At 33.7% G+C, this 27076-nt stretch overlaps 1 protein-coding gene across 1 annotated transcript in view; it reads right to left on the reverse strand.

Annotated features, from left to right (window-relative positions):
* The window catches only part of Itfg1 (integrin alpha FG-GAP repeat containing 1), a 233971-nt gene that overhangs the window by 71426 nt on the left and 135469 nt on the right, over positions 1-27076 (reverse strand). The window contains exons 11-12 of the mRNA XM_010617261.3: positions 4112-4262; positions 2194-2302 (exon numbers count right to left, since the gene is read on the reverse strand). Coding sequence (XP_010615563.1) covers positions 2194-2302; positions 4112-4262 — 260 coding nt within the window. The remainder of the gene's footprint in view (positions 1-2193; positions 2303-4111; positions 4263-27076) is intronic.

The following is a 27076-nucleotide window of genomic DNA, read 5'->3' on the forward strand; positions in this document are numbered from 1 at the left end:
GGAGAGGGAGAGGGGGAGGGAGAGGGAGAGGGAGAGGGAGAGGGAAAGGGAGAGGCTAATGCAAATGGCACAATAACCTTTATTTTAGAGTGCTTCTCAATATCCTGGGATGGATGAGAGGAGGAAAGGAGGTTATATGTTTAACCCAAATAGAGACTAACAATGTGTTGCTCTTTAGAAAAGAAGATGATTCTAATGATCTGAGATTAAAGGACAGATTTTTTGAGATACTTTTGTCCTAGTAATGATATGATTTCTTTTGACTCTTTGGAACTAAAGTTTGTATCAGTCAAGTGGCTATACTGGATTTAGTAATTCATCCCTAAACAATCAAACTCTTACTCAAGCAACACTTTGTTTCAATAAAGTGAACCAGGTTGTTCTAATTGCATATACAATTATAGTTAGCAAAAGATCTATCTCCCTGTTTCCTTTGTCTTTTATTTTACTCTTTATTTATACTTTAAGAAGTCTTTTGAAAATGGGATGGGGACCAAGAGATGGATGGAAGGGAAAAGAAGAAATGGGAAGGGGATGTAAAAAGAATTAAGTTGTGTCGTGCACATGTATCAACTACTCATAATGAGTGGATTAATTGTGTACCACAAATATGTACTAACAAAAAAAGTACGGTTAGGAAAAGTTTTAAGGATCCTTTGTTTTCTAATCTTGAGTTTTAGATTTGATGAAAAAACACTGAGAAAAAAGCATGCTTCCAAATATGTAAGTTATTAGTATACTAAATAAGCAGTATCCGGTATTTTAAATTTTTCAGTTCTAAAATAACCAAACAATACTCTATTGAAAATGGCAGAGAAGCTCAAATGGATAATAAAAAGTACAGAAATGATTAAACTTGTATATCAGTATTTTGTAGCTGCCGCAACAATGAAGATGGGAGCCACTCTTATTGTATCCTAAGATAATTTGCTGTTTAGAAAGAGAGTTTACATATTTTAACATTTTCATTTTTCAAATCTCTCAACACTCATGCATTGTTCTGTTGCTTTTCTGTTAGCTTTTTATGTTCATTTTAAAATTATAATAACTATTCCTACAAAGTACATGTCTCATTTCATTGATAAGCAAACTGATGGATGATATTAAAAGTAACAAAAAAAGTCATCTTCTAACACTGACTCATAATAAAAATTCTCAGTAAACCAGGAATAGTGTGAACTTCTTTAATATGATACAGGACACCTATTAAAAAAATCCATAGCTAGCATACTTAATGGTGAAAGACAGAATGCCTTCTCCTTAATTTAATTTTTGCACCTTAGGACTGGAAACAAGGTAATGATGTCTGCAGTTACCTTTCTTTCTAGCTAGTGTAAGAAAAGATGACATAAAAGGCAGAGATTAGACAGAATACTGTTCCTCCTTGTTGATGATAGTTGTCTCTGCAGAAAAATTTCAAGGTATCTATAAAAAATAAATGAATAGAAGAATGCTTTTTTGGGGAATAGTACTAAGGATTGAACTCAGGGTCTTCACATTGAGCTACATTCCTAAGCCCACAAACCTTTATTCCCTTTTAAAAATTTTGAAACGGGGTCTTCCTAAGTCATTAAGTTGTGCAGACTGGACTTAAACTTGGAAGCCTCCTATATCAACCTCCTACAGTGCTGGAATTTACAAGCCATGTTTACGATGAACACAGATGTCGGGGGAGATGTCTGCATGGCTGTGCTTTGTTTACAGCGAAAAAACAGCATACTGAGGAAAATCAGAGAAATTCTCACTCTTAGAAAAGATATCTATAGACAAAGAAGAGAGGAGAAAGAACCCTGAAGTACTATGTTGGATCAGGAATGTATTTTATAGTATATACAAAATTTGTGAAAGTAGTTACAAAGGTGCATATTTGCCTCTCTGTGAAGCCATACCAGTGATTTTTCTGCTCACAGAAAACTAGGAAGTGACAACTCACTAGCATTTCTGCACTGAACAACCAGAATGTGGCTTTTACATACATGCTCTATCAAAAGAAAAAGTACTCACTGTGGGACAGATATGAAATGTGAATGGGGCCTATGTGTAGATAACATGGTGCTATCCCAAAGTTGATTTTGTAATTTGGAGAGTTGTATGCAGACTACACAGGAGACTGTCCTTGCCTTTTGGAATACTGTGGTGGGGTGTGGGAGAGAGGCAAACAAAGAGTCAAATTTTAAAATTTAAAATACTCACCAATGACTTTAACAAAATAGGCATCTGCTTCAAAGTTATTTTTTAGTGTATGAATGGCAAAATCATTTTTTGTATATCCTTTACTCAGTACTATAATGTCCAAGATTCCCTGGAGGGAAAGAAAGAAAGAAAAAAAAGAACGGTAAGAACAAGCTACTAGATGAATAAAGAAAAAGACCATTAAAATATATGGCAAGTGCTAGTTGGACAAGCATTTTCCAAAGTCCTCTGTGCTAAAAGCTCATTTGCCTGCTTGTGGTGCTGTTAAGAGGTGGGGGCTCCATCAAAAGGTAAGGCCTCGAAGGAAATGAGGCCACTGGGGTGGCCCTGGGAGGGGATATGGGAATCCTGGCTCCTCTTTCTCCTTTTCTAGCTCCCAGCTGCCATGAGGTGAGCAGGCTTTCTCTTTCACTACCTCCTGGCATGATATGCTGTAATACCAAGGCCAAACCCAATGGGCTGAGCAACCACAGGTCAAACTTCTGAAATTAAGGCCCAAATAAATCTTTCTGCCTTTAATCTGATTATCACAGGTATTTTGCAGCGTGACAGTAATCTAACAGCATGTTTTATCACTTAAGTATAAACCTCACTTACTCAAGTTGATGTGTAAAATAAAATTATTAAAAAGTACATATACATACAGATACACAGCTTTGATTAGTAACAGATAAAATAAAAAACATCTAATTTTATCTTTGGACATAATTGTTAGTATTTTGGTATATTTCTTTCTGGCCATATTTGTGTGCGTTTTTAAAGATCTGTTACAGGGACTGCCAGATCCTTTCCAGCCATGAGATAAAGAGGATCTTTTCATCTGTTTGTGCCATCACTGTGTACTATTTTTTTTCTTGACTAAAAGGTGAAGCTTTGCTAATTTGATTGAAGAAAACAATCATGTTGCTCATTTAGTGTGACATTCTTTCTGCTCTCCTCATGGGGCTGGCTACTTATCATATTTTCATGTACAGTTTTCCCTGTAAGTTGACTGTGTTCTACTTTCCCAGAGGTTTTTTTTTTGCAATGTGTCCATTTGTGTGAACTTTTTCATATTAAGGATATTAATTATTTGATATTCATAGAAAAATTATTTCCCTGATTTAAAAACAACTTAAATTTTCTTTTATAGTATTTCTGATGCATAGAAATTATTTGTAGTCAATTCTCTTGATTGTCTTCTCCTTTGTAATATTTCCGTCAATTACTTTTTTGCTTGGAAACTGCTAATGTAACTGACATAAGATTTGGTAGTTGAACAAACAGAGGAAAACAAAGATTAGTATGACTCATAATTGAAAATAAGCCTCTTATAAAAGAACAAAATAAAACCCCAAACTGGGCTAATGAAGACCTAACTGTACCTGATGGGCATTTAACTTTTAAAATAAACGATTTTGCAAGGATATAGTTGGATATATTAACTGTTAAGTGTTTTTACTCAAAATTCATTACTTTTCTGAGCAGTAATCTGTCTTTTCTTTTCAGGAGGGGAAACCAGAATGCCTTACACAAGGTTAGCTGGCAATCAAAGAGAATTGCAAGGATGAGCAGCAACAGGTGCTACTTCCACCACAAGAAGATTAAACATGGACCGCATCCTTATGTGATCTTCTCAGACTTAAGTCTGTCCTCCCTGGTCTCTGCTTCTGTGGATTTACCTAGTGTGAAAGCATTCTTTGGGAGTTTAATCCCAATGAGCACAAACTGAGATAAGGGTGTTTTCCTATTAGATTATAGTGATGTCAACAGTATTAATACCCCCACCCCCCACTACTGCATAACTTTCAAAGGCTTTCCTTTAATAAATTCTTTGCTTTCATGTAATCTACATTTCCTAGTCAAAAAGCGTGAAACAAAAGTGAAATGGGGTAGATGGCAATTAAACCCCAAACACACAGGATAACTGTGAGCTTACATCTTCGTAGATGTCAAAAAAGGTGGCAACCACAGCATCTCTGATTTGATTCAGATCCGTCAGGTCCCAGTAGACTTTAAACATCCGATGAGCCCCCTCACAGCTCGCGTTATTACAAAGGACATTCTCCAGTAAAAAAGCCTGCTGGTTGCTGTATGACAAACAAAAGACATTTAATTATACAACATATCAGTGCTATACACCAACAGCTGTGCTGTGTTTTCTAGAATGAAAGGAGATGGGAAATGAAGATTAGAAAGATTCTCTCAGCTTTTGATTATTGTACAGTTATTTTTTTTAAAAAAGGCATTTGTTATGTTTCCCCAACCGCTGGCAAAAATCATCTGAATATCTGAAGCCAGTCAGCTGTTGGCCTCTTCCTTCTTAAAAGGAGTTTCCAAATCCATCCCTCCTTCTTCCTTTGTTACTCCACAGTCACAGAACCTGTTCCCATGACTTAGTTCATTGACCTGTAAGATGTGTATTACTGCCACTCAATGAGTATTTGAATTTTAACTGAAAACTCCTGATACTAAGTCATAAAAACTCAAAATAATGAATCTACAAAATTTTACCTGCTCTGATAGATAGTATGGTAAATACAGTAGACCCTCAAGTTACGACCTGCCTGACAAAATAACATGGGTTAATTAGGTTAATGGAAAACTCATCTTCCTCTTGTTATTTATAGTGTGTATCCAGGTAAACATCCAGATAAGTCTACTGTACTTGCCCAGCATCTCTCAGATAACAGAACAACCATCAAGTTGTTCCTCTTGAATTTTACTCTATGGCCAAGGTAGTTATTAACTTAGATTACTGGATTTAAATCCTGGCTCTGCTGATTAACAGATAAGTGACCTTGAATAAGTTACTTAACTTCTTTAAGAACAAGATCCTCCTTTGTAAACTCAGTAAGAAAAGTTGTTATAGCATGAGACTATTATGAAAATAAAATATGAAATAGACAGTACAGTTCTTGGGACAATTCTTAGCCTTTAGCAAAATAGTACTCATATTACCAGAATTTCTATTATGAAGTGCAATACAATGCTAAGTAAAAATATTTACTTTGGATATAAAAGTAATTTTGTGAACTATGATGTTATGGAATAGCTCTGGTTTATAGTCATTTTCCATGTATAATATGTATATAAACACATGTATATGTCTCTATACACACAGATGTAGTAATGGCTCTTATTTATAGTCATTTCCCATATACATAACATGTATATATGCATACACATATAAAATGACTTTTATAGGCATCTTCCATATATATATGTAGATATACATATGCAGAAACACATACATATGAATGTTCTTTCACTTCACCCTATGTTCATAGAAAATAATAAACTACTAGTGTATGGGGGTTAAATTTTATTATTGTTCCACTTTTCTAATTACTTTAATTAAATATGTAAAGACAGATTCTTGTGTTTAGTGAAAATTTTAATCTGAGTTTGAGTGATTAGGAAAAGAAAAATAGGCTCAATTATAAGAAAGAAAAATTTCTAAATGTTTATTACAGACTGGAGACCTATGTACAAAATATTCACGCATGATTGGCTTATTTTTTTCAGATAACTATTACAATAGGAATAGTTTGCCACAATAATTCTTTAACGAAAAAAATCTCAGACTATGTTATTTACTGGGAAAATTTTAGGTTGCTTTTGGTCAAGACCTAACAGGTAACAGTATTCCTCTATGAGAAAGAATAAATGATTTCTTTGATTTTTCTCTAATAACTGATTTTTAATTCTAATTTATAATACTTTTTCTGGTAACTTACATATTCTACCTTTCAAGATAAATAAATTTTCTAGAAACTTTATTGAGATGTACCATACTCTAGTTTGTTATTAGATCATATTAAGATATGAAAACATGTGATTAAAAGCAGGCTTTCTACAATATTCTATGACCAATGTATCTTACTTGGCAGCCTTCTGAGTGAGCATGTACCCTGTTTCTCTTTTCAAAGCCACTGTATAGATTTCTTGATTATAACTTAGGTCACAATTTGAAACATACAACAGTAACCTATAACAAAACCTTTACTGTAGTTGCATAATGTCATTCTTAGGCGAGGCACAGCAGCACATCCCCACAATCTCCATTACTTGGGAGGATATGTGGGAGAACTGTTAAATTCTAGGACAGCCTAGACAGACCGTGTCTCACAGTAAAAAATAAAAAAGGCTGGGGATGTAGCTCAGTGATAGAGTGACCATGGGTTCAATCCCTAGTACTAAAAAATATTCATTCTCAAATTTTGATATATGTTCATAAAAATTAGAAATGTCTTTGGGCTCACTACCTCTGTCTTGTACTGTGGAACTTGGAATGTATAGAAGCTCAGTCTTTTAAGTCATACTGCATTCTAAAGGCAGAACTCAGCATTTGACCTTTAAAAATAAAATCTGATTTAAGCTCAAGAGGGAAAATCCTTGATACATTTGGTTTTGAAATGCCTGGGAAGAATGTCTTTGCTTCTTTTGAATCACTTTCTCTACATTCTTGAATATATTCCACTTTCTCTATATTCTTGAAAATAGAAGAATCAATGTATCTTTAAATTTTCTTTTCATGTGAAAACAAAAACTTTTGTACAATTCAACAGACATGTTTTTAAAAAGTCATAATCTTTCCTTTTCAGGAATAATTATTGTTAATAATTTGCTGTGTATCTAAATCTTCTTCTAGGTATATACAAATATGTAATATTCTTAAAAAACAAACAAAAAATCAAACCAAATTGAGTTTAGCTATATACCTTTTTCTGTGACTATGTTTTTTCACTAAACAGAAACACTCATGAATAAAAGATATTATCAGATTGAAGATTTTTGATATCTAAGTTGCATCATCTTATATCTCTCACCAGTAGCCCATCAAATTGTGTATTTCTCTAGGCTCATTTTTTCCAAAGCCCACTGCATTATATGGCTAAGAGCTAATTCATTTTCCATTCTGTTATTCATGAGCAGGTTGCTGCCAGCCACTCTCCACCACACACATGCATGCACACACACACTCACGCAAGTTATTTTTCTTTGGGAACTGGCAGAAGAACTTCAAGATGATAGCCATTGGGCCAATGGATATGCACATTTTAAATGTTAACAGGTAAAGCTAAATGGACCTTTACAAATACACCAATTTACACTTCCAACAGCGTATGAGTGTGTATTTCATATTTGGCCAATATTATTGGCATGGCTTCTTTTTATCAGGTGAGTAGCTTAAAAATGATCTCATTCTTCTGACTATTTGACGCTGAGTATTATTTTATATTTATTAGCTATTCCTACTTTTGTGAATTTCCATTTAAATATTTTCCTTATTGATTTTTGGATCTGTGTTAAGGATATTAGCTCTTTAGCTCTTTAATTTTAGATCCTTATTTGTAAAATGGGAATAATAATAGTACATTGCCTTGAATCACCTTTGTAAGGGTTAAATAAGAAAAAGCACAGGAAAATGTAGTATAATGGCTGGTATATAGCATAGGACCACCTTTAATAACTGCTACTATTTACTATTATTACATTGCTATTATTATTTTAATATGTTGAAAATATTTGAAAATACTTCTTCGCTTTTTATTTTTAGTATATGTGCTGCCAAAAGCGAGCACTTTTTATTTTTTAGTGTCCTTCACTAAAAGATTTATAATATTTAATATAATCATTTATAGCAATATTTTTCCTTCTAGAACTTTAAAAAGATAAAGATCTAACCTATAAGTCCATTAAACCTAAAGTCCATTAAACATTAAAATAAAAAGATAAATAGTAGTCAACAGAGACATAAAAAAGTACCAAGCTATCTCAAATGAACAGGAAAAAAAAAAAATCAAAGAAAAAACCAAGATGGACAACTTAAATTTAACTATATCAATACTGCCACAAAACAGAAATAGCTTGAACCCACAAATAAAAGGTATAAATTGTAAACTGGATTAAAAACTATGACTTAATTATATTCCACCTCTAAGAAATCTACCTTAAATATAAAAACATAAATAGAAAAAAATGTAAAAATGATGATAAAAGGCAAATCAGCCATGAAGAAAGCAAACATACAATCCAAAATGTGAGAAAGCTTTTGCAGTCATGTTTCTGATAAGAGAATGGAATTTAGAATCTATATAAAAAGCTTAAAACTCACTTTTAGGATGGACTATGGGTCACTGAATAAAAGATTTCTTGAATACATAAATGTCCAATATGTACACAAAAAGATATTCAACAAATAAGCAATTAATGAAGTCCAAATCAAAGTCACAGTGAGAAATCACTCTACACCCAAGAGGATGGCTATAATGAAAAAGGCAGAGCTAACAGGTGGTGTAGTTAGGCCTATAATCCCACCTACTGGAGAGGCTGAGTCAGAAGGATCTCTTGAGCTCAGGAGTTTTGGGCCAGCCTGAGTGACATAGCAAGACCTTGCCTTAGAAACAAACAAACAAACAAACAAACATCTAACAGCTAGCGTTACAGCGAGCACAGAAAAACTGGGATCCTCATACCTTGCTGGGAGGCTTATGAAATGGTACAGCTGCTTTGAGAAACAGTCTGGCAATTAATCAAATGGTTAAACACATGTTACTACGGTCCCTGCATTCCACTTGTAGACATATTCTAAGAGAAATAAGAAATAAAATATACATCTACATACAAACTTGTGTGAATGAATGTTCACAGTAACACTATTTGTTGGAGCCAAAATGTGGAAATCATCTAAATACACATCAGTTGATGAATGAATAGACAAAATGTGGTGTACAATGGAATATTATTTGACTTGAAAATATAGTATACTGATACAAGGGAAAAAACTGAAAATACACTAAGTGAAGAACTACACGTTGAATGATTCCATTTATATAAAATGTCCAGAACTGGCAAATCTATGAGGATAGAAAGCAGAATAATAGTTCCTGGGGCTGAGGGGCCTGGGAAGAAATGAAAAGTGAATATAATGGGTTAAGGTTTCTTTACAACATAATGAAATGTTCTAAGGATGATTATATAATTATATAATTCTATGCATATTCTAAAAACTGTTGAGTTACACAGTTTAAATGAATGAATTGCACAGTAAGTGATCATATCCCAATAAAGCAATTACAACTGTTAAAAAAGTATCAGTCATAATGTGTCAAAATAAATATTTGGTACAAATCTGGCAAAATATGCATATGACATATTCACATAAACCAAGAACACACTGCTGAAAAAATTAAAGATATAAGAGATATATGCACCACATATATCATATAATTTAATACTGTAAATACATAAATTATCACCAAATTGATCTACAGACTATTATAATCCAATTAGTATTGCAGCAAACTCTTCTTTTTTTAAGCAGATATTGACCAATGGACCCTAAGATTTATAGAAAATGCAAAGAATCTAGAATAGTCAAAATGACTCTGCAAAAGAATAAGTTAGAGGATTAATAATATCTGAATGCTTAGTTATTTTAAACAAGTCACCAAAACAGTGTTATCACTGAAACATGGTACCCAAAGACACTGTCAAGTGGTTTTCATAAAAAAATCAAAAGTAATGAGCAGAAAAAGGACTGTTTTTTCAATAAACAATATTACAAGTTTTTCTTAAATTTAAGATTTTAATTTTATTATTATATATTTACAGTATAAAATGATTATATTCATCTTGGGGAGTTGGAACATGTACATAACATATCTTAACACTGTATCCCACTTCAATCTCTTGGTCCTTTTCCAGTTGGCAGAAGATCTATCTCCCTGTTTCCCATTATCTATCTTTTATTTTGCTCTTTATTTATACTTTTGCCTATAAGAGGAAAGCATGCTGAAACAATATTTTAAAAAATGAACTGTATCCATACCTTGTACAATATACAAGCATCAACACAAAATGAATTGAAACATAAATGGGAAACCTAGAACTATATAGTAACAAGGCTGAAACATTATAGGAAATCTTTAGGTAAAGATTTCTTACTAATGACATTAAAACCAATCTATAAATGAAAAATTTAAATATTGGAGAATATTCAGAGAGTGAAAAGCAACAGATTGAGAGAAAATATTAGCAAAGAACATATGTAATGGCAAAGGGCTTACATATAGAATAAAGAACTTTAACACTCAATACTTTAAAAACCTACTAAAATAAGAAAAGATCTAAAAAAAACTTCACAAAGATGTGAAAAGAATGTGTGAAGATACTTAATCATAGAGAAGTTAAAAAAAACTAAACAAGATACACTACAAACAGAATAGATGAAAAACTAATGAGACCAATGTTGGAAACAATGTAGAACTAGAAGTATTTTGTATTTTCTCAAAAAGTGAAATGTACAACTTCCAAAAGACCTAGTTCCTCCATTTTATTTTTACCCAAGACACATGCAAGCATATGTTCAGATAATGATTTGTACATGACTGTTCATAGGAGACTATTTATAATAGGTAACCCCGGTAAAAACCTAAATAATCAGCAACATTTAGGATACACTAAGAAAATTTAGGTCTATACAAGAGAATACCCTAGTTATGATAAGCCATAAACCAAATATACATAGTACAAACACAGATGACTCTCAGTATTTTCCTTTTTTCTTAGTATATATTTGATACATATTATATACATCTATCATGGGAAACTGGTACATATACCTATCACATCTTGATCCTTTTTATTTTTTTCTTGTCATCCTCTCCCTCCTATCTCCCCCATCCTCAAATTCCCTACCATCTCCACAAAGTCTATCTCTCTGTTTCCTATCATCTATCTTTTATTTTGCTCTTTAATCATATTTTGGGTTTCTCATATAAGAGAAATGTGATTATTTAACATTCTGTATCTTATTTCAATATTATGATCTTGTACCTCTATCTTTTTTATAAATGACTCAAATTTATCCTTTTTTATGGTTCAGTATTACTCCATCATATATATTTATTTTTTTTATCCATTCATCTGTTGATGGCCATATAGGCCACTGTCAAGATTTAGTTCTTATGAGTTGCACGGCAATAAGCATGAGGATGCATGTATCACTGAAATATGACGTCCTTAACTCTTTTGGAAAGATTCTTAGAAGATGTGAAGCTGGGTGAAAGAGAATTGTTAGCTTTTTGAGAATTTGCATAGTGGTTCTATTAATTTACATTCCCACCAACAATGCAGAAGTATTTCTTTCCCCCCATAACCCCACAGGTATTTGTTGATTTTGGAATTCTTGATGATAGTCATTTTTTTTTTCACCTGCATTTCTGACTTGCATTTCTCTAGTGGCCAAAGATGCTCTAACATTTGTCATGTATCTGTTGCCCATTTGTACTTATTCTTTTGAAAAGTGTCTATTTAAACAGATTATTCAATGATTGGATCTTTTCTTTTTTGGGGGTTGTCTTTTTTTTTGCATTTTTTATATTTTCTAGATATTAGTCCTTTGCTTGAGGATTATTTGAAAATATTTTTCCATTCTGCAGGTTGTCTCATTACTGTGCTGTTTCCTTTGCTGTGTAGATTTGTAATTTGATATAATTCCATTTGTTAATGTTTTTTCTTGTGCAATTGGGATTCTGTTCAGAAAGTCCTTGCCTATGCCTATGTCTTCAAAAGTTTTACCTATTTTGTCTTCCTTTGGATTCAGTGCTTTTGATCAGGTCTCTGATCCAGTTTTATTTTATTCTAATGATATGGGTCTACATTCATTCTTCGGCATGTGGACGACTAGCAAGTACTTTTGTTAAAGAGACTCTTTTCTCCAGCATATTTGGCCATTTTGATGAAGCTTACATCACTTAAATGTCCCTGAGGTTATTTCTGCATCCTCTAACCTGTTCTAGTGATCAATCACCATGTCTGTTTTGTGTTAATGCCATATTGTTTTCATCACTGACACTTGGTAGCATTACTTGGGATTGTGATACCTTCTGCTTTGCTTTTTGTTGCTTAGAGTTGCTTTTGCTACTCTGGGTCTCTTCTGGTTCCATGTAGGTTTTAGGATTGCCTTTTCTAGTTCTGTGAAGAATTCTCTTGGTATTCTGATTGGGACTGCATCAAATGTGTTTATCAGTTTCATAGTTATGGTTGTTTTGATAATATTGGTTTTGCCTATTTCAGGAACAGTAGATGTCTTTCAGTTTCTTTCTTCAGAATACTATATACTTTTTGTTATAGAGGTCTTTCATTTCCTTGCTTTGGTTAATTCCTAGGTATTTAAATTTTTTTTTTGAAGCTATTGTGAATGGGATGTTTTCTTTTGTGGTAGGTTCATTGTGTACAGGAATGCTGCTGGTTTTTGTGTACTGATTTTGTTTCTTGGTACCTTGCTGGATTTATTATTTCTGAGTGTTATTTGGTGGAGCTTTTTGGATCTTCTATGTAAAAGATCATGTCATCTGTGAATAAAGATATTCTTACTTTTTCCTTGCCTAAACACATCCCCTTTATTTTGTTCTCTTGCTTGATTTCTCTGAGTTTTGAACACTATATTAAATAGGAATGGTGGGAATAGACACTACATCTTGTTTCTGATTTTAGAAGAAAAGTTTCAGTTATTCCCCATTTATTATGATGACTGTAGGTATGCCACCAGTGGCTTTTATCAATTTAAGGGAAAGTTTTGCTGTACCTATTTTTGTGTTTTTTTTTTTTTTTTTTTTTGTACCAGGGATTGAACTCAGGTCTTTGTGCTTGCAAGGCAGGTGGAAGAACCACTGAGCTAAATCACTGGCCCTTTTGTCAAGGCTTTTTATCATGTGTGGATGTTAAGATTTTGTCATAGGCTTTTTCTGCATCTATTAAGATGATTATGTGGTTGTTTTGTCCCTGCTCTGTTTATGTGATGCATTATATTTACAGATTTGCATATGTTGAACCATCCATACATCCCTGTGATATCTTAATAACTTGTTGTATTCTGTTTGCCAGGATCTTTTGAGGAGTTTTGCACCTACGTTTATTAAGAAAACTAGTCTATAGTTTTCTTTTATGTTGAGTCATTGTCTGATTTTGGTATTGGGGTAAGGCTAGCTTCTAGGAATGAGATTGGCAGTGCTCATTCCCTTTCAATTTTATAGAAGAGTTTGTAGAGTTTAATGTTAGATCTTCCATGAAGTTTTTGGAGAATTCAGCAATTAATCCAGAGTCCTGGGATTTTCTTAATCAGTACAGTCTCTATTACTGCCTCTATTTTATTGCCTGTTATTGGTCTCTTCAGGATTTTTATATTTCTTCATTCAGTCTTGGTAATTGATATGTATCAGGAATTTCTCAATTTCTTCGGTTCTCCTATCTATCTATCTGTCTATTTATTTATTGATTCAAGGTCTCTATGTAGCCCAGGCTGGCCTTGAACTCCCAATGATCCTCCAACCTCAGCCTCTGGAGTACCAGGATTACAGGCAAGCATCAACCTGCACTGCTTCTTTCCAACTTATTGGAACATATGTTTTTGGAAGCATTTCTTACAATCCTCTGTGATTTAGTGGTAGCTATTGTGATTTCATCTTTTTCTTTTCAAATTGCACTGATTCAGGTGTTTTTTCCCTTCTTTTGCTAAGTCTGGTTAAGGGCTTATCAATTTCATCTAACCTTTCAAAGGAGCATCTCTTTGACATATTCTTTGTATTCTTTCTTTCAAGTTTCAATTTCATTAATCTCTACTGTGATCCTTTCTACTAGATTATTATTTTGATTATTCTTGTGTTTCCAGGCTTCTGAGATGCATTATTGTTTAGCTGGGATTGCTCTATTCTTTTAATCTGTACATTTGTGGTATAAACTATAAATTTCCCTCTTAGACCTACTTTTATTGTTTCCAGAAAGATATGGTATGTTGTGCATCCACTGTCAATATTATACTCAGTGAAAGAACCTAGGTATATAACAACATACTTACATGATTCCATTCATCTAAATATTAATGACAAGAAGCAGATCAATGGTTACCTTTGCAATATGGAAAGGGTAGACTACAAAAGGTTAAGAGGGTACTTTGTGGGTGATTCACATAGATATTAGTGATTAGGGTGATTTTTTATAGGCATATGTATATGTCACATGTATCGACTTTTATACTTCAAAGATACACAGTTACTGTATGTCAGTTAAACCTCAGTCAACTATTAAAACATATATGGAAATCTTTCATGATAAAACACACCAAAAGCACAAGCAATAAGGAAAAAATATGCTACATTGTAAAAAATGAAAAACTTTTGTACTTCAAAGGATATCATTAAGGGCAAAGATACTTGGAATATTTTTAATGTGGTAGTAAAGTAAAAAAAGGTGAAAAGATAACCCACAGAATGGGAGAAAAAGTTTCAAGTCAGGTAAAGAATTTGTATATAGAATATATAAAGAATTCTTATAACTTAGAACAGAATACAACCCAATGTAAAAAAAAAAATAGGCAAAGGGTCAGAATAAGCAATTTTGCAAGGAAGATACACAAATTGTCCAATAAACTCATGAAAGAAGCTGAACATCAGTAGTCATCAGAGAACTGCAAGTTAAAAAATAATGAGCTAATGCTTCACATCCACCAACACAGCTATAATAAAAAAGATAATTATTGGTCAGGATGTAGATAAATTAGAATTCTTGTAGACGAGAATGTGAAATGCTGTAGTTGCTTTGGAAAAACAGTCTTGTAGTTCTTTAAATGGCTAAACACTGAGTTCCATTCCTAATGAATATCCTACTCCTAAGGATATCTGAAGAGAAATGAAAATATGTCCACACAAAAACCTGTAGTAGGACCGGGGATTTAGCTCAGTGGTGCCGCCATCTGCCTCACAAATGCAAGGACCTGAGTTTGATCCCCGGTACCAAAAACAAAAAAAACAAAATCTTGTAGTATATGAATGTTCACTGTAGTATTTTTCATATTAGCCAAAGAGTGGAAAAAAATTCTGAATGTCCACCTACTGATGAATGAATAAATAAAATATAGTACATCTGTATAAGAAATATTATTTGATAACAAAGATGTGAAATGCTGCTATAGGCAACGATATGACAGTTAAAAAAAGACATAAAACACCATATATATTGTTTGACTATATTAATATCAAATGTCTAGAACAAGTAAAACTACAGAAAAATAAATTAGTGGTTTCCCCATGCTCTTAGGGCTGGTAAGACTGGAAAGTGACAGGATAAGGTGAATGTGGCTTCTTTATAGCATCATGACAATATTTTGAAATTGTGATGATGTATGTGCAATTCTGTGAATATACTATGAAGCAGGAAGTGTGAAGAGAATGGACTATATCTGGTAAAAGAGTGAATTATATGCTGCGTGAATTATATCTTTTTTTAATTTAGAGAATATTAGTTTCTGTAATCAAACCCATGTAGATAAGACCTTACATATTTAATACAGTGCATTACCCCTGTACAAATGGAAAAAAAAATTTCTAGACCAACATGGCTTTTGTATGAATTATATCTTAATAAAGTTTGTTAAAAATAAGTAATTGCAGGGCCGGGGATTTAGCTCAGTGGTTCGGTGGCCTGCTTTGCAAGCACAAGGACCTGAGTTCAATCCCCAGTACCAAAAAAAAAAAAAAAAAAATTGCAGAAAATACAAACAATTAAAAACATGGGAAATGTTTAAGTGGCATACATAGAAAATACACATTTCAAATGCCACTTCTATCATATATTGCCCTATACACACACACACACACACACACACACCCCAAAACAGTTTGCAATCTTTTGAGAGTGGTTTTAATTTTTCTTCAAAGGCCATAAAAATCACTGTGTATTTCAATGCACTATCACTTAACAGTCTGTGCTATTCTACGTCAGTGGTGGCAAACCTATGGCATGCACACCATAGCAGGCTCTTCATATCACTGAAATATCTACAAGGTTCACCATCACTGGTCTAGGTTCTTAGTGTGCTGTGTGCATCTGTCTTCTCATTAAGAAAGAGGTAGGTGATGGATCATTTAACTTGATCCCTGGCTGCTCTTAGAGCTTGTGTATCCACTTTAGACCCTTCAACCTCTAGGGACTTCTAGATTATTCTTAATTCTCTTCCTCTGAATTCCCCAATTACATTATTAGCTTAGGCTCACATAGAAGGAAGAATTTCAATTCTGGGAAATGTCTATCATTCTAGGTAAACCTTTAGAAAACTAAGAAACAAAAATCCATTAGGAATCCTCTAAAGGTGAATCAGCTTTTTTCTTTAATTGCTTCTCTGAATCCCATGCTGTCTACTACCAGTAAATATAGAATGCTCAGCAAAATAATATAAAACTACTTTGAAATACTAAAAATGTATTTTGCTATTGATATTCTTATAATGTACAGTATTGACAATTAAAAATATTCAAGTAAGATAATAAATCTGATATCCAGAATAAATTTCACTGGAGCTCTGGGAAAAAGCAATGGATGGATTCCCCAGGCAGTATGAGGATATGTCATTCAGTGGGCCAACAGCAAATGTTTCTTGAATGAAGGAAGTGAACATCTTTTGTAGAAGAAGGGCAAGCAAAAGAGAAATTTTAATGAGAGCCAAGACTGAATGCTTAAAGTTCCTATCAAATAAATGGTTAGAAAATATTTTGTCATGTTTTAATTTACCTTTAGTCAATGGAGTTCCTTATATTGGCTGGCCAGTACAGTATTTTCTTTCTAGGGATGATAATATGTGTTATAAGTAAAATATAATGGTTATTCTTTAGCTGTGTAATAGAATAGAAAGGATATTCAGATTGTGTGTGTGTGTGTGTGTGTGTGTGTGTGTGTGTGTGGTTGTGTATGCACTGCTGGGGATTGAATCTAGGGCCTCATGCATCCTAAGCAAGTGCTCTACCACAAATCATCCACATTGCTTGAAAACATATCACAGTTTATTAAGTACATAGGTAGAAAGAACAAAGACTGGTTTGGATATTATACTTGTCCTTGGTAATATTGTAGGATGAAGTGATGAGTTGGATAATTGTAAACAGATAGGATATGATAAGAGATACTGGGAAAGGAAGGATGACATTTCTAGTTTGAATGATGATAATGATGATAGTCACAGATAAACAATACAACAAGAACAGGTTTAGGGGAGAGAAGATACTTTCTAGGGTTTCATAGCTGGAACATCCACGGGATAATATCTGTATCTGTATCTGTATCTATATATTTGATACAGAGATTTTTAGATTTCTGATCTTATAAGTAGTAATTAAAATTACCAAAGTACATGAAGAACATGCAGAGTGAGAACAAAGGGCTGAGAATGGAATCTCAGGAACATCAATAGTTAGGATGGCCAAGACAAAGAAGACACAGTGCAGGAACTGTTAAGAGAATACAGAGAACTGCTAGGTTCAGGAGTACATACATCAACAGTCAAATTTGGACAAGAATCTGGAGACTCAAACACTGTCTATTTTCCATTAGATTTGTTAATTAGAAGTCAATTAGCAGAGTGAAGCTGGCTGGAGTTTGACTGTCAGGTTAAGGAAGAATCGGAATGTTGTCTGATCTGAGAATCTAAATTCACATGCCATAAATATAATTTCTTTAAAGTATACAATACAGCAGGTTTTGGTATAGCCACAAGGATGTATATCCATTATCACCAATTAATTCTAGAACATTTTACCATATTCACACGGGACCCCCACACCATCAACAGTTATTCCCCATTGTAGCAACCTTAAAAAATTTATAAAATGTTTTAAACATTGTTAAAGAAGTATCTGTTCTACTCAAATGAGTCTTTTGTGAAGTACAACCGATTTTCCTATATATTATTTTTATATGAATATCTGTCATATTAACTTATCTTTGGGCATACCAATAAAATTCAATACAGATTTTTTTCTGTTGCTAATCATATTTTGTGTTTACAGTATATTCCCAAACTGGTGTCTGAGAAATTCATTACCTTGTGAAAGGTAGGAAATTTATGCACTTTAGTATCTGTGAGACATCAGAACTAATCAAATTTAAGATCCAATTTTATGTTTTTTTTGGAAGAGCCCAACAACATGCTAAGATAATTATGTGCCTACAAAAGGGTATTAGCTCACCAATGAAAGTGCATTAAAATAAGATTAAATGAGGAATCTATACCTAATCACCTATGAAACTTCATTAAGCAGAGGACAAAACATTTAGATAATTGACTAAAACTTGGGCTGAAAGAAAAAAACACATGTAACAAAATTGTCTTTCTAAAGTACTAAAAGCTTTTTCCTTGGCAAATATTTGTCGGCCTTGGGTGGTAACAAGTGACCCAATTTAGTTCAGCATACTAAATTACTTTTAACTATTTCACAAAGATGAGATAGCATTCTCTTTTCTTGAGAAAATGCTGTCTTAAGAACTGCCAAGTAGTGGCATGCCTATTATAACAAAAATTTACAGAAAATAACATTAGTAAAATGAGACTTCTACATTAGGATATTCATGCTAAAGATGCAGAGAATACTAAGTACAGTGGGAAAGGCTACAAGTCTAATTCATGCTCAGTAGGAAAGGAAACCCAAGTAAGTCTGTTTAAATACCCTTTGCTGTCATGTGAAAGATATTTTCAGGAAGTCTCAGGATTCGTTCTTCACTCTTCAGAACTCTATTTCAAACTCTACAGTATGTAGAAAATAATAACTTATGTTCTGCTTTCTCTTTGGTCTTCTATTTGGTTTCTGATGTTCATTTATGGGAAAAAAAGAAAAAAAGAAATTTCCTAGACTTTTAACAACATTTTATAAGTCTAGATGATAGAGACCACCAAAGGGACAGAAGACAAACTCCGGGCCCTTAATAACCTGTTATTCATTAAGAGCATAGTTTGTGTTTTCTTTTGAGGTAGTCAAGGACCTAAAAGTGGCTTTTGCTTTAAAAATACAAGTGACTCTTCACGAGCCTGTAGATTGCCCAGTAGGTAACTGAAAGAAGAATAACTCATTTATAACCTTAAAATGTTGGGTCAATCTCTAAGACAGACATATGTCTGTTCAAAGGCTTAATTAGCCCCGAATTTACATAACCTATTTCATCTTCCTTCATGACTGAGGACACCAAGATAAGAGATTTAAGCAGGTTGTGATGTCATGCACCTGTAATCCCAGTGGCACTCTGAGAGGCTGAGGCAGAAATAGTGTAAATTCAGGCCTAGCCAGGGGAAGAACCTGTCTCAAAATAAATAAAAAAGGACTGGGGACATAGTTCAGTGTGAAGCCAATGGGTTCAATCCCCACTACTGAGAGAAAAAAAAGAAAAGAGAAGAAAAAGATAATTGTAGGGAAATTAACCATTCCTGGAAGTCCGCAGTCATTGCTCAAAATCTAGTCATCTTGGATTCCAGCACAGCCTCCCTAAAATCTACACTGCCCTAAGCAGACAATCACCTCAATAAGACTGAGTTGCCCCTTTTTAGCAATAAAGACTTTTTCCAGAGCCATCCTACAAATGTGTCCAGAATGTGTCAAGGATCAACTAGACTCTAGCAAACCCCAGCAAATATATAAAAATCGGTTCATGAACAGACCAGTTTGAACCTCTTCATGAGAAGGTGCCTCCTTCAAATGCTCAAGTTGAAGACCCTTTCCTATTTTATCTCACTTTCTAACCCTGCCTAATAAGTTGTTGTGTCTCACTCTGGTGTGTCCTGAAATGCTTTTCTGTGATGAGAGTTGACTAACCTACTTGGTGGTGGTGGGGCACAAATTGAGGTCCTCATTTCCTTTTTGGGGACCTTCCCAGACCCCATCTGATGACATGGATAGTACAGTTTTTGTTTCTTTGGCTGGTGAATTTTATACTGTATATTTGATTTCTGTTATTTTAAATTTCCTCTGCTTGGATTCATGTTCATAAATCTTCTGCTAACAACACATTCCTGAGCATGTATGAGTCTGTTATTTTAACATGTTTAGTTGACATTGTTAATTTCCTGATAGGACTTTGAATAAATATTTTCTCAGAATTTGAGAATCCCAGTCCTCTTCTTAGCTATCACATTTCAACTGATGTTTTTATATTATAAATGATACTGCTTTTAAAAAGCCAATTATGGGTCTAAACAAAAATCCTAGCAAATAAATATAAAATAATAGGTATTTATTAAATAGTTACTTAAACATTTTAATGAAGGAGTTGCATCTCATGCAAACTTTGGTTTTAAATTCATAAGATGAAAACTATGTACATACTAGAGTTAATTCGCATATATTTACTCTCTTGAACCCAACTAATATATAATTTATGGCACACTGTAGTTTTGTATATTATAAAATATCAATACATAGTCTGTTATTAACTGCAGGAGTAAAAAGGCCACAGAATTGTTCTTTCATATGTAGCCTTCTCTATTTCATCTAACAACATTTATCAACTTGTGAGTAACTAAATGGACTTTAAGAGCAACTTTGCTACTTTGACATTAATTTTCAAACCTAATTTATGATTCTTCATATACCAAAAAAGCAAACAATGATCATCTCTAAGTGATGTGATTAAAGGTGATTTAAAGTTACTATTTGTACTTTGTAAATTTCTTTAATTTCAGTTAGAAAAACATACAAAAAATAAAAATACTGTAGGGGTTGCAGTTCAGTGATAGAATGTATGCTTATCGTGCATGACCTTCTGTGTTCAATCATAGCACCAAACCAAACCAAACTAAACAAACCACCTATGAAAAATCCAAACCAAACAACTGTACTATATTTGCATTCTATCATAAGGTTTCTTACCTATTAACAATAATCACTAGAAAATTAATAAAATTCTCATTTACAATAACATGTTTAATTACAGTAAATATCTAAGTTATTAAAGAGAATACAACCAGATCTCTGTGGGAGTTTTGTGAAGACAAGACAAAACATTACTAAAGGACACCTACAGAAAGTGTAACTAAATGTTGTGGACTAGAAGATTCAATGTCACAGGCGTGCTGTTCCCCACAAATTAAAATCAATATTCCAGGTATTTTTTGGTAAAAAACAAACTCTAAATGTATATGGACGAACAATGAACAGTCAGGACAATTCCAAGGAAAAAATTACTTCAAAGATTTTAGAATAATTAACACAATGTGCAGTCAGTGTAGAGTGTGATGAGCAAGGTAAGGCACCAGAATGGAAGGCACAGCAACAGAACCACATACAGCGAGAGCTCTGACACAGGACAAAGGAGGCATTACAATACAGTGGAGAAACATACTCACTAAGCACAGGGGCAACTGGTTTTCCAAGAGCAAAAGAATAAAATTAGATCTCTTTGATATAATACATGAAAACAAATTTTAGGTAGACTGAAAAGAAAAATTTTAAAGCTTTTATGATAAAGAAGAAAAACATCTTTATGACCACAGGATATATCATTATTATATACCTAAATAAGACTGAGAATGTTAGATTGCATACAAAACTATCTGTATGTATTCTGTGTACATTTCTAAACTCAAACTAGATACAATTATCCTATTTTCTATCATCTTTTTGTTGCTTCTTGGTGTTTTATGTTTAGGATCCTTTTGAACCTGTCCTAAGGTATCTTGTCATTTGGCTCATGATTGTCATTTGTATCTTTTATAATAAACTGTAATAGATTAAGTAGAATTTCCAGAGTTCAAGGAATTTAGCAATGGGCTGAGGGAACCTCTGAAAGGTATATATCGTCCCCAGTCCCTTCCTCTCTGGCTCTGTTTGCTTCCCAGCTGCCATAAGTAAGCACCTTTCCCCCTCCATACCTTACTATCATGTTGTCTTGTCTCAGTTCTGGCCAAGAAAGAATAAAGCCAGCCAATCACAGACCTCTAAAACCACAAGGCAAAACAAATCTTTCATCTTTTAATTTGTCTTTCTTAGGTATTTTGCTGCGGTGATGGAAAGCTGACAAACAACTGTAACACCTTCCTGGGATAATATCTGGATTACATGAAATGTCATGTAAGGTTATTAGCAAAGTACTAGGTCAGTAGTGCTGAGCAAATATCAACAATTATACTGAGAAAATTTTATCAAGACATAATTTGGGGTAAACAGAATAAATCATCCAAAGATGCTGATGTGCTAAATCCCTAGCACTGGTGTGAACATTTTAGTTTGGATGGCAAATGAAACTTCAGAGATGATGTAGTCACAGATCTTAGGATATGGAGATTATTCTGTTACCTGAATGGGCCCAATGTAAGCACAAGTGTTCTTATAAGAGGAAAGAAGGAAGGCAAACTTAAGACCTAGAAGGTCTCAAAGACAGAAGAAGATGGAAAGAAAGGTGATGTGATTTGGGGCCATAAACTAAGGAATGAAGACAGCTTCTAAAAACTAAAAGAGGCAAGGAACATTCTCCTAACTAGTCCCCAGAAAGAATTAGCCCTGTGGACAACTTGAATTTTATCTTGTAAGGTTAACAGAAAAATTCGACATGAAACAGTTTAACAGAATAAATGTGTGCTGCTTTATGAATAGTTAGATTCAATAATGTGAGGCAATTCCTCATAATAAATTTATATTTTTATCCTTCCTACTGGTTCTGTTTTGTTGAAGAAACTGGTCTAAACCAGAGTATTACACAGTTGGCTTTGAAAACAGAGGAAGGGGCTCTAAGTCAAGCACGTTGGCATCCTTGAAAAGCTTGACAAAGCAAGGGAATGCATTCTTTCCTACAGCCTCTACAAAAACCAGAAGTGTTAACGTCTTGATTTTAGCCCTGTAAAACTGAGTTTAGACTCCTGACTTCCAGAACTGTAATACAATAAACTTGCCTTTTAAAAATGACAAAATGTGCCAATTTGTTACTATGGCATTACAAGCAAATACATTATCCAATGTTATTCTTAGTGTCTTTCTACCATATTCTGTCAGTCACCATTTAAAGCTCATGAGTGGATAAATAAAATGTGACATCCATATTAAGGAAGATCACTTGGCAATAAAAAGAAATAAAGTAGGGGCTGGGAATTTGGCTCTGGTTTTACCACCTGCCTCGCAAGTGCAAGGGCCCAAGATTGACTGCCTATGGCTGAGGAAATGAGGGGTTTAAAGGTTCAGAGTTTTCTTTTAGGGGTTGTATTGAAAATGTTCTAAAATTCAAAATGATGATAAATTAAAAAAAACTCTGTGGATATGCTAAAAGCCATTAAATTGTACACTTTCAATTATTTTATTGTATTTTATGGCATGGCATTTTATCTTAGTAAAAGTATTGAATAACTGTACATTTATAAAAATATTAATATAGAGCAAAAATAAGAGAGCATTAATAAGGTATCTATTTCTTTAGTCATGAATATAAGCAGGTACTATGTCTATTACATAACAGTCTTTGAAAATTTTTTTACACTCTTACTTGTTTTAATGCTGATAGGTGAACTCAATTTAATTTTTCTGATATGCTTAGCAACAGTAATGTACAGTGTGACCATCATTTAAACAAATGACAGGTAAATACTTCCATATTTTTTCTTAAACCCACCACTCATACTAGATATTTTAATAAATCCTTCAAGTATGTCAGATTAATTCATGAGGGGCAAGTCAACTATGCTTATTCTCCCCCAGCCACCCTCATTAAAACTGTTTCCTGTGTTCCCCGGTGAGTTAAGAGACCAATGAATATGCTATTTTTGGCACACGTCTTTAACAAAATTCATGTGTTCCGTATAATCCATGGAATGATGATTTTGTTTCTGAATCTACACAGCTGTTTTAACTTCTCATCAATAAACAAAATGCTGTTAATGAAATGTTCTTAACTTCATAGATGCACATCCAAAAATAGTAAGATTTTTTTGAATCATGCATATATTTTGTGAAAATTTACAATGTAATATTTATTCTGAAGGAATAAAAATGTTAATTTCTGAAATCACATATAACAGCAACTTAGAACAAAAGTTAAAAAATGATTTAAAATGTCAATTATGATCATTATATTACAAAAGTCACAGAATACAGTGGTAGACAATTTATAGAATTTCAAGTATGTTAACAGTATTTCTTACATTTTTTTTCATGTATCCTCTGCCTCAGATGATCTGTAACTTGGCAAATGCTACCTCCCTGCAATCCATTCCCTCACCTTACTCACTGGTAAGTTATTTCTAATTCTTCTGAGGTTCAGTTTAAATATCAGCTGCTTTCAAAAGCATTTCCTGTGACTCCATCCTATACTGTAGATTACAGAGAAAAGAAGTCATATTGTTTAAAATGTACATCTCAATCCTTTGCCCAGTTTAGGAAGAATGGTACTAATATTGTCTGCTGCAAACTGGGTTCCCTTAGGAGATTGGAGATGGAAATTAGGGTGACAGGAAATTTATTATGTTGAATTCTCAGCATCAACATCTATAGGGAAGACAGGGAGCAGAGTGTGTAGATGAGTTCTGATTGTGAGCATTTTCTGAAAGACCTCAATCTACCCCACAGGGTGCTGTGAAGTTGGGGTGAGCCTTTTGAGTAGAGGTCAAGCATTTACTGACTAGTCGCTGGATGTTGAGAAGGAGGCACATCATGAGATGAGGTAGCTTTCCTTGGCTAAAGACAATTCCCAGATGACAGCATTTGCAGAGACGTTTGAACTCCTGAGCTGGCAGCACGTCCGCATCCACTACACTGTGCACATGGCATATGCCAGGTCTAGAACTTTGACATACTGTTTAATTTAATTCCTACAGTCTTATGAGGCATGTATTACTATCCCTGTTGTCCTAATGAGACAGCTAGGGTTGAAAGATGTTAAAAAACATCTGAGATCTAATGTGGTAACTTCTAAAATCACTTTCTGCTATCTTATATTTAATTTCATATAGTTTATATTCAATGAATGCTTGTCAAATGAATAAGTTTGTTCAAAGGTTTGGCCCTTGGAGGCGAGAAAAACTTCTATCAATTGCAAGGTCCATTTCATAGATGAAGGTAACTTAGTTGTAAATAATGCAGAGTGCTCGGTCAAGAAGTGATGGTGGAGCTAGGGGTGTAGCTTAGGGGTACAGAACTTGCCTAGCAAGGGCCCTGTTTAAATTCCCGGCACAGGATGAGAGTGAGAGATAACAAGAGAAAGAAAACTGATGCTTTCAGTTTAGACCAAAATTCCAGTCTGACTCTACAAATAAAGCAATGTTTTCCAACGTAATTTTCTTTGTTGACAGAATGCTTTGTATTTTTGATGTGGCTTCTGAGAACTTGGAAATGTGGCTACTGAAACTAAGGAACTGAGTTTAAAGATTTAAGTTAATTAATAACCACAGGTGATTAGTGACAACAATGTTAGCTGCCCACGATGCACTTGTTTTTTCATTAAATTAATTCATCTTTCATGAAATACATTATTTTAGTAAAAGGTGAAAGATATAAAGGATCTGAAGGGGAAACCAGAGTATAAATACACTATTTAAAAATGTACAATTTAGTGGTTATTATATTCACTCTGGTGTGCAAACATTACTACACTAATTCCAAACATTTCTATCATCACAAAATTACCAGCCAGTTCCCAATTCCTCTCTGCCCTATTGCCTGCTAAATACTGACTTTCTATATCACAGGTGTGCTTATTCCTGGAAATTTTATATACAAGGAATCACACAATCATTAGTCTTTGTGCCTGGCTCCATTCGGTTAGCAGGTTTTCACATTTTAGTAATGTGGTAGTATGTATCAGGACTTCATTTGTTTTGGGGGCTAAAAATATTCCATCGTTTTTAGTCTTGAGTCTTGTGAATAATGCTGACATGAACACTTGTATACAAGTTTTCATGTGAACACATGGTTTTAATTTTTTCAAGTGTACATCTAGGAATGGGATTGCTGGGTCAGATCACCATTCCATCTCCCATTTTTGAGAAACTGTCAAAGAGTTTACCAAAAATGCATAACTCTACATTTATTTCAGTAATATATGAAGGTTCCAGTTTCTGTATTTCTTGGTTACACTTGTTACTGTTTGAATTTTAGATTTTAGCTATTCTAATGGATATGAAGTGGTATCTTATTATGGTTTGATTTGCATTTCATTACTGAAATACAGTATTATTGAACATCTTTGTGTGTGCTTTTTTCTTAGTTGTATATCTTTGGAAAAATGTCTATTTAATTGTTCTTAATGTTAAAAGTGAGCATTAACTTGTTCTACCAGAATGTATGGCCAGTGTTAATGTTTCCATTTACTCATTTGTCTCCTGTTTTAAATAGTGTAATACATAATACAGAAACGTGATGTCTTCAAGGAAGACTTATTTGAGTCCCTCTAAGGTAGGAGAAATAGTCCTGGTGTACTTTTTTTTTTGGTACTGGGGATAGAACTTGGGACCTTGTGCTTGCAAGGCAGATGGCAGAACCACTGAACTAAATCCCTGGCCCTGGTGTACTTTTTCACTGCGTCTCACACTATTCTACCATAACCCAACATTACCAAGAAATTGTCCACTTGGACTGAAGTAGCACAAGGACAAGGAAATGTACTGTGTCTTGCTCACTTCTGTATCTTCAGAGTAGACAAATTATTGAAGGCATAAACAATATAATGAACGGGAAAATTCAACGAACTGAAACCTCTAATTGAGTGGTGCACTAAATTCTAATACTGAATAATTTTAGACAAGATAACTGCTCTGAGCCCTATTTAATTCATAAGAAAGGACAGTATGTGATTTTAAATTTCCTTTCAGCCTTAAAAACCAATGAGTCCATATTTTTTTTGTGTGTGTTTTGTTTTTTTTTGGTACCAGGGATTGAACTCGGGTCCTTGTGCTTGCAAGGCAGGCCACCGAACCGCTGAGCTAAATCCCTGGCCCAATGAGTCCAAATTTGAAAAAAGGAAGTATTTGAACACAGAACTCCACATGCCTTTATAAATAGGTAAGTAAAACAAAATCAGAATTTATTTTATATTATTAGATTATAAGACTTACTAAACTCAGAAATGTCCTCTATCTCACTTCATTAGGTAATTTGGCCAC

The sequence above is a fragment of the Fukomys damarensis genome, unplaced genomic scaffold (assembly GCF_012274545.1).
Source record: "Fukomys damarensis isolate Sample0158 unplaced genomic scaffold, DMR_v1.0_HiC HiC_scaffold_37, whole genome shotgun sequence".
Lineage (NCBI taxonomy): Eukaryota > Metazoa > Chordata > Mammalia > Rodentia > Bathyergidae > Fukomys > Fukomys damarensis.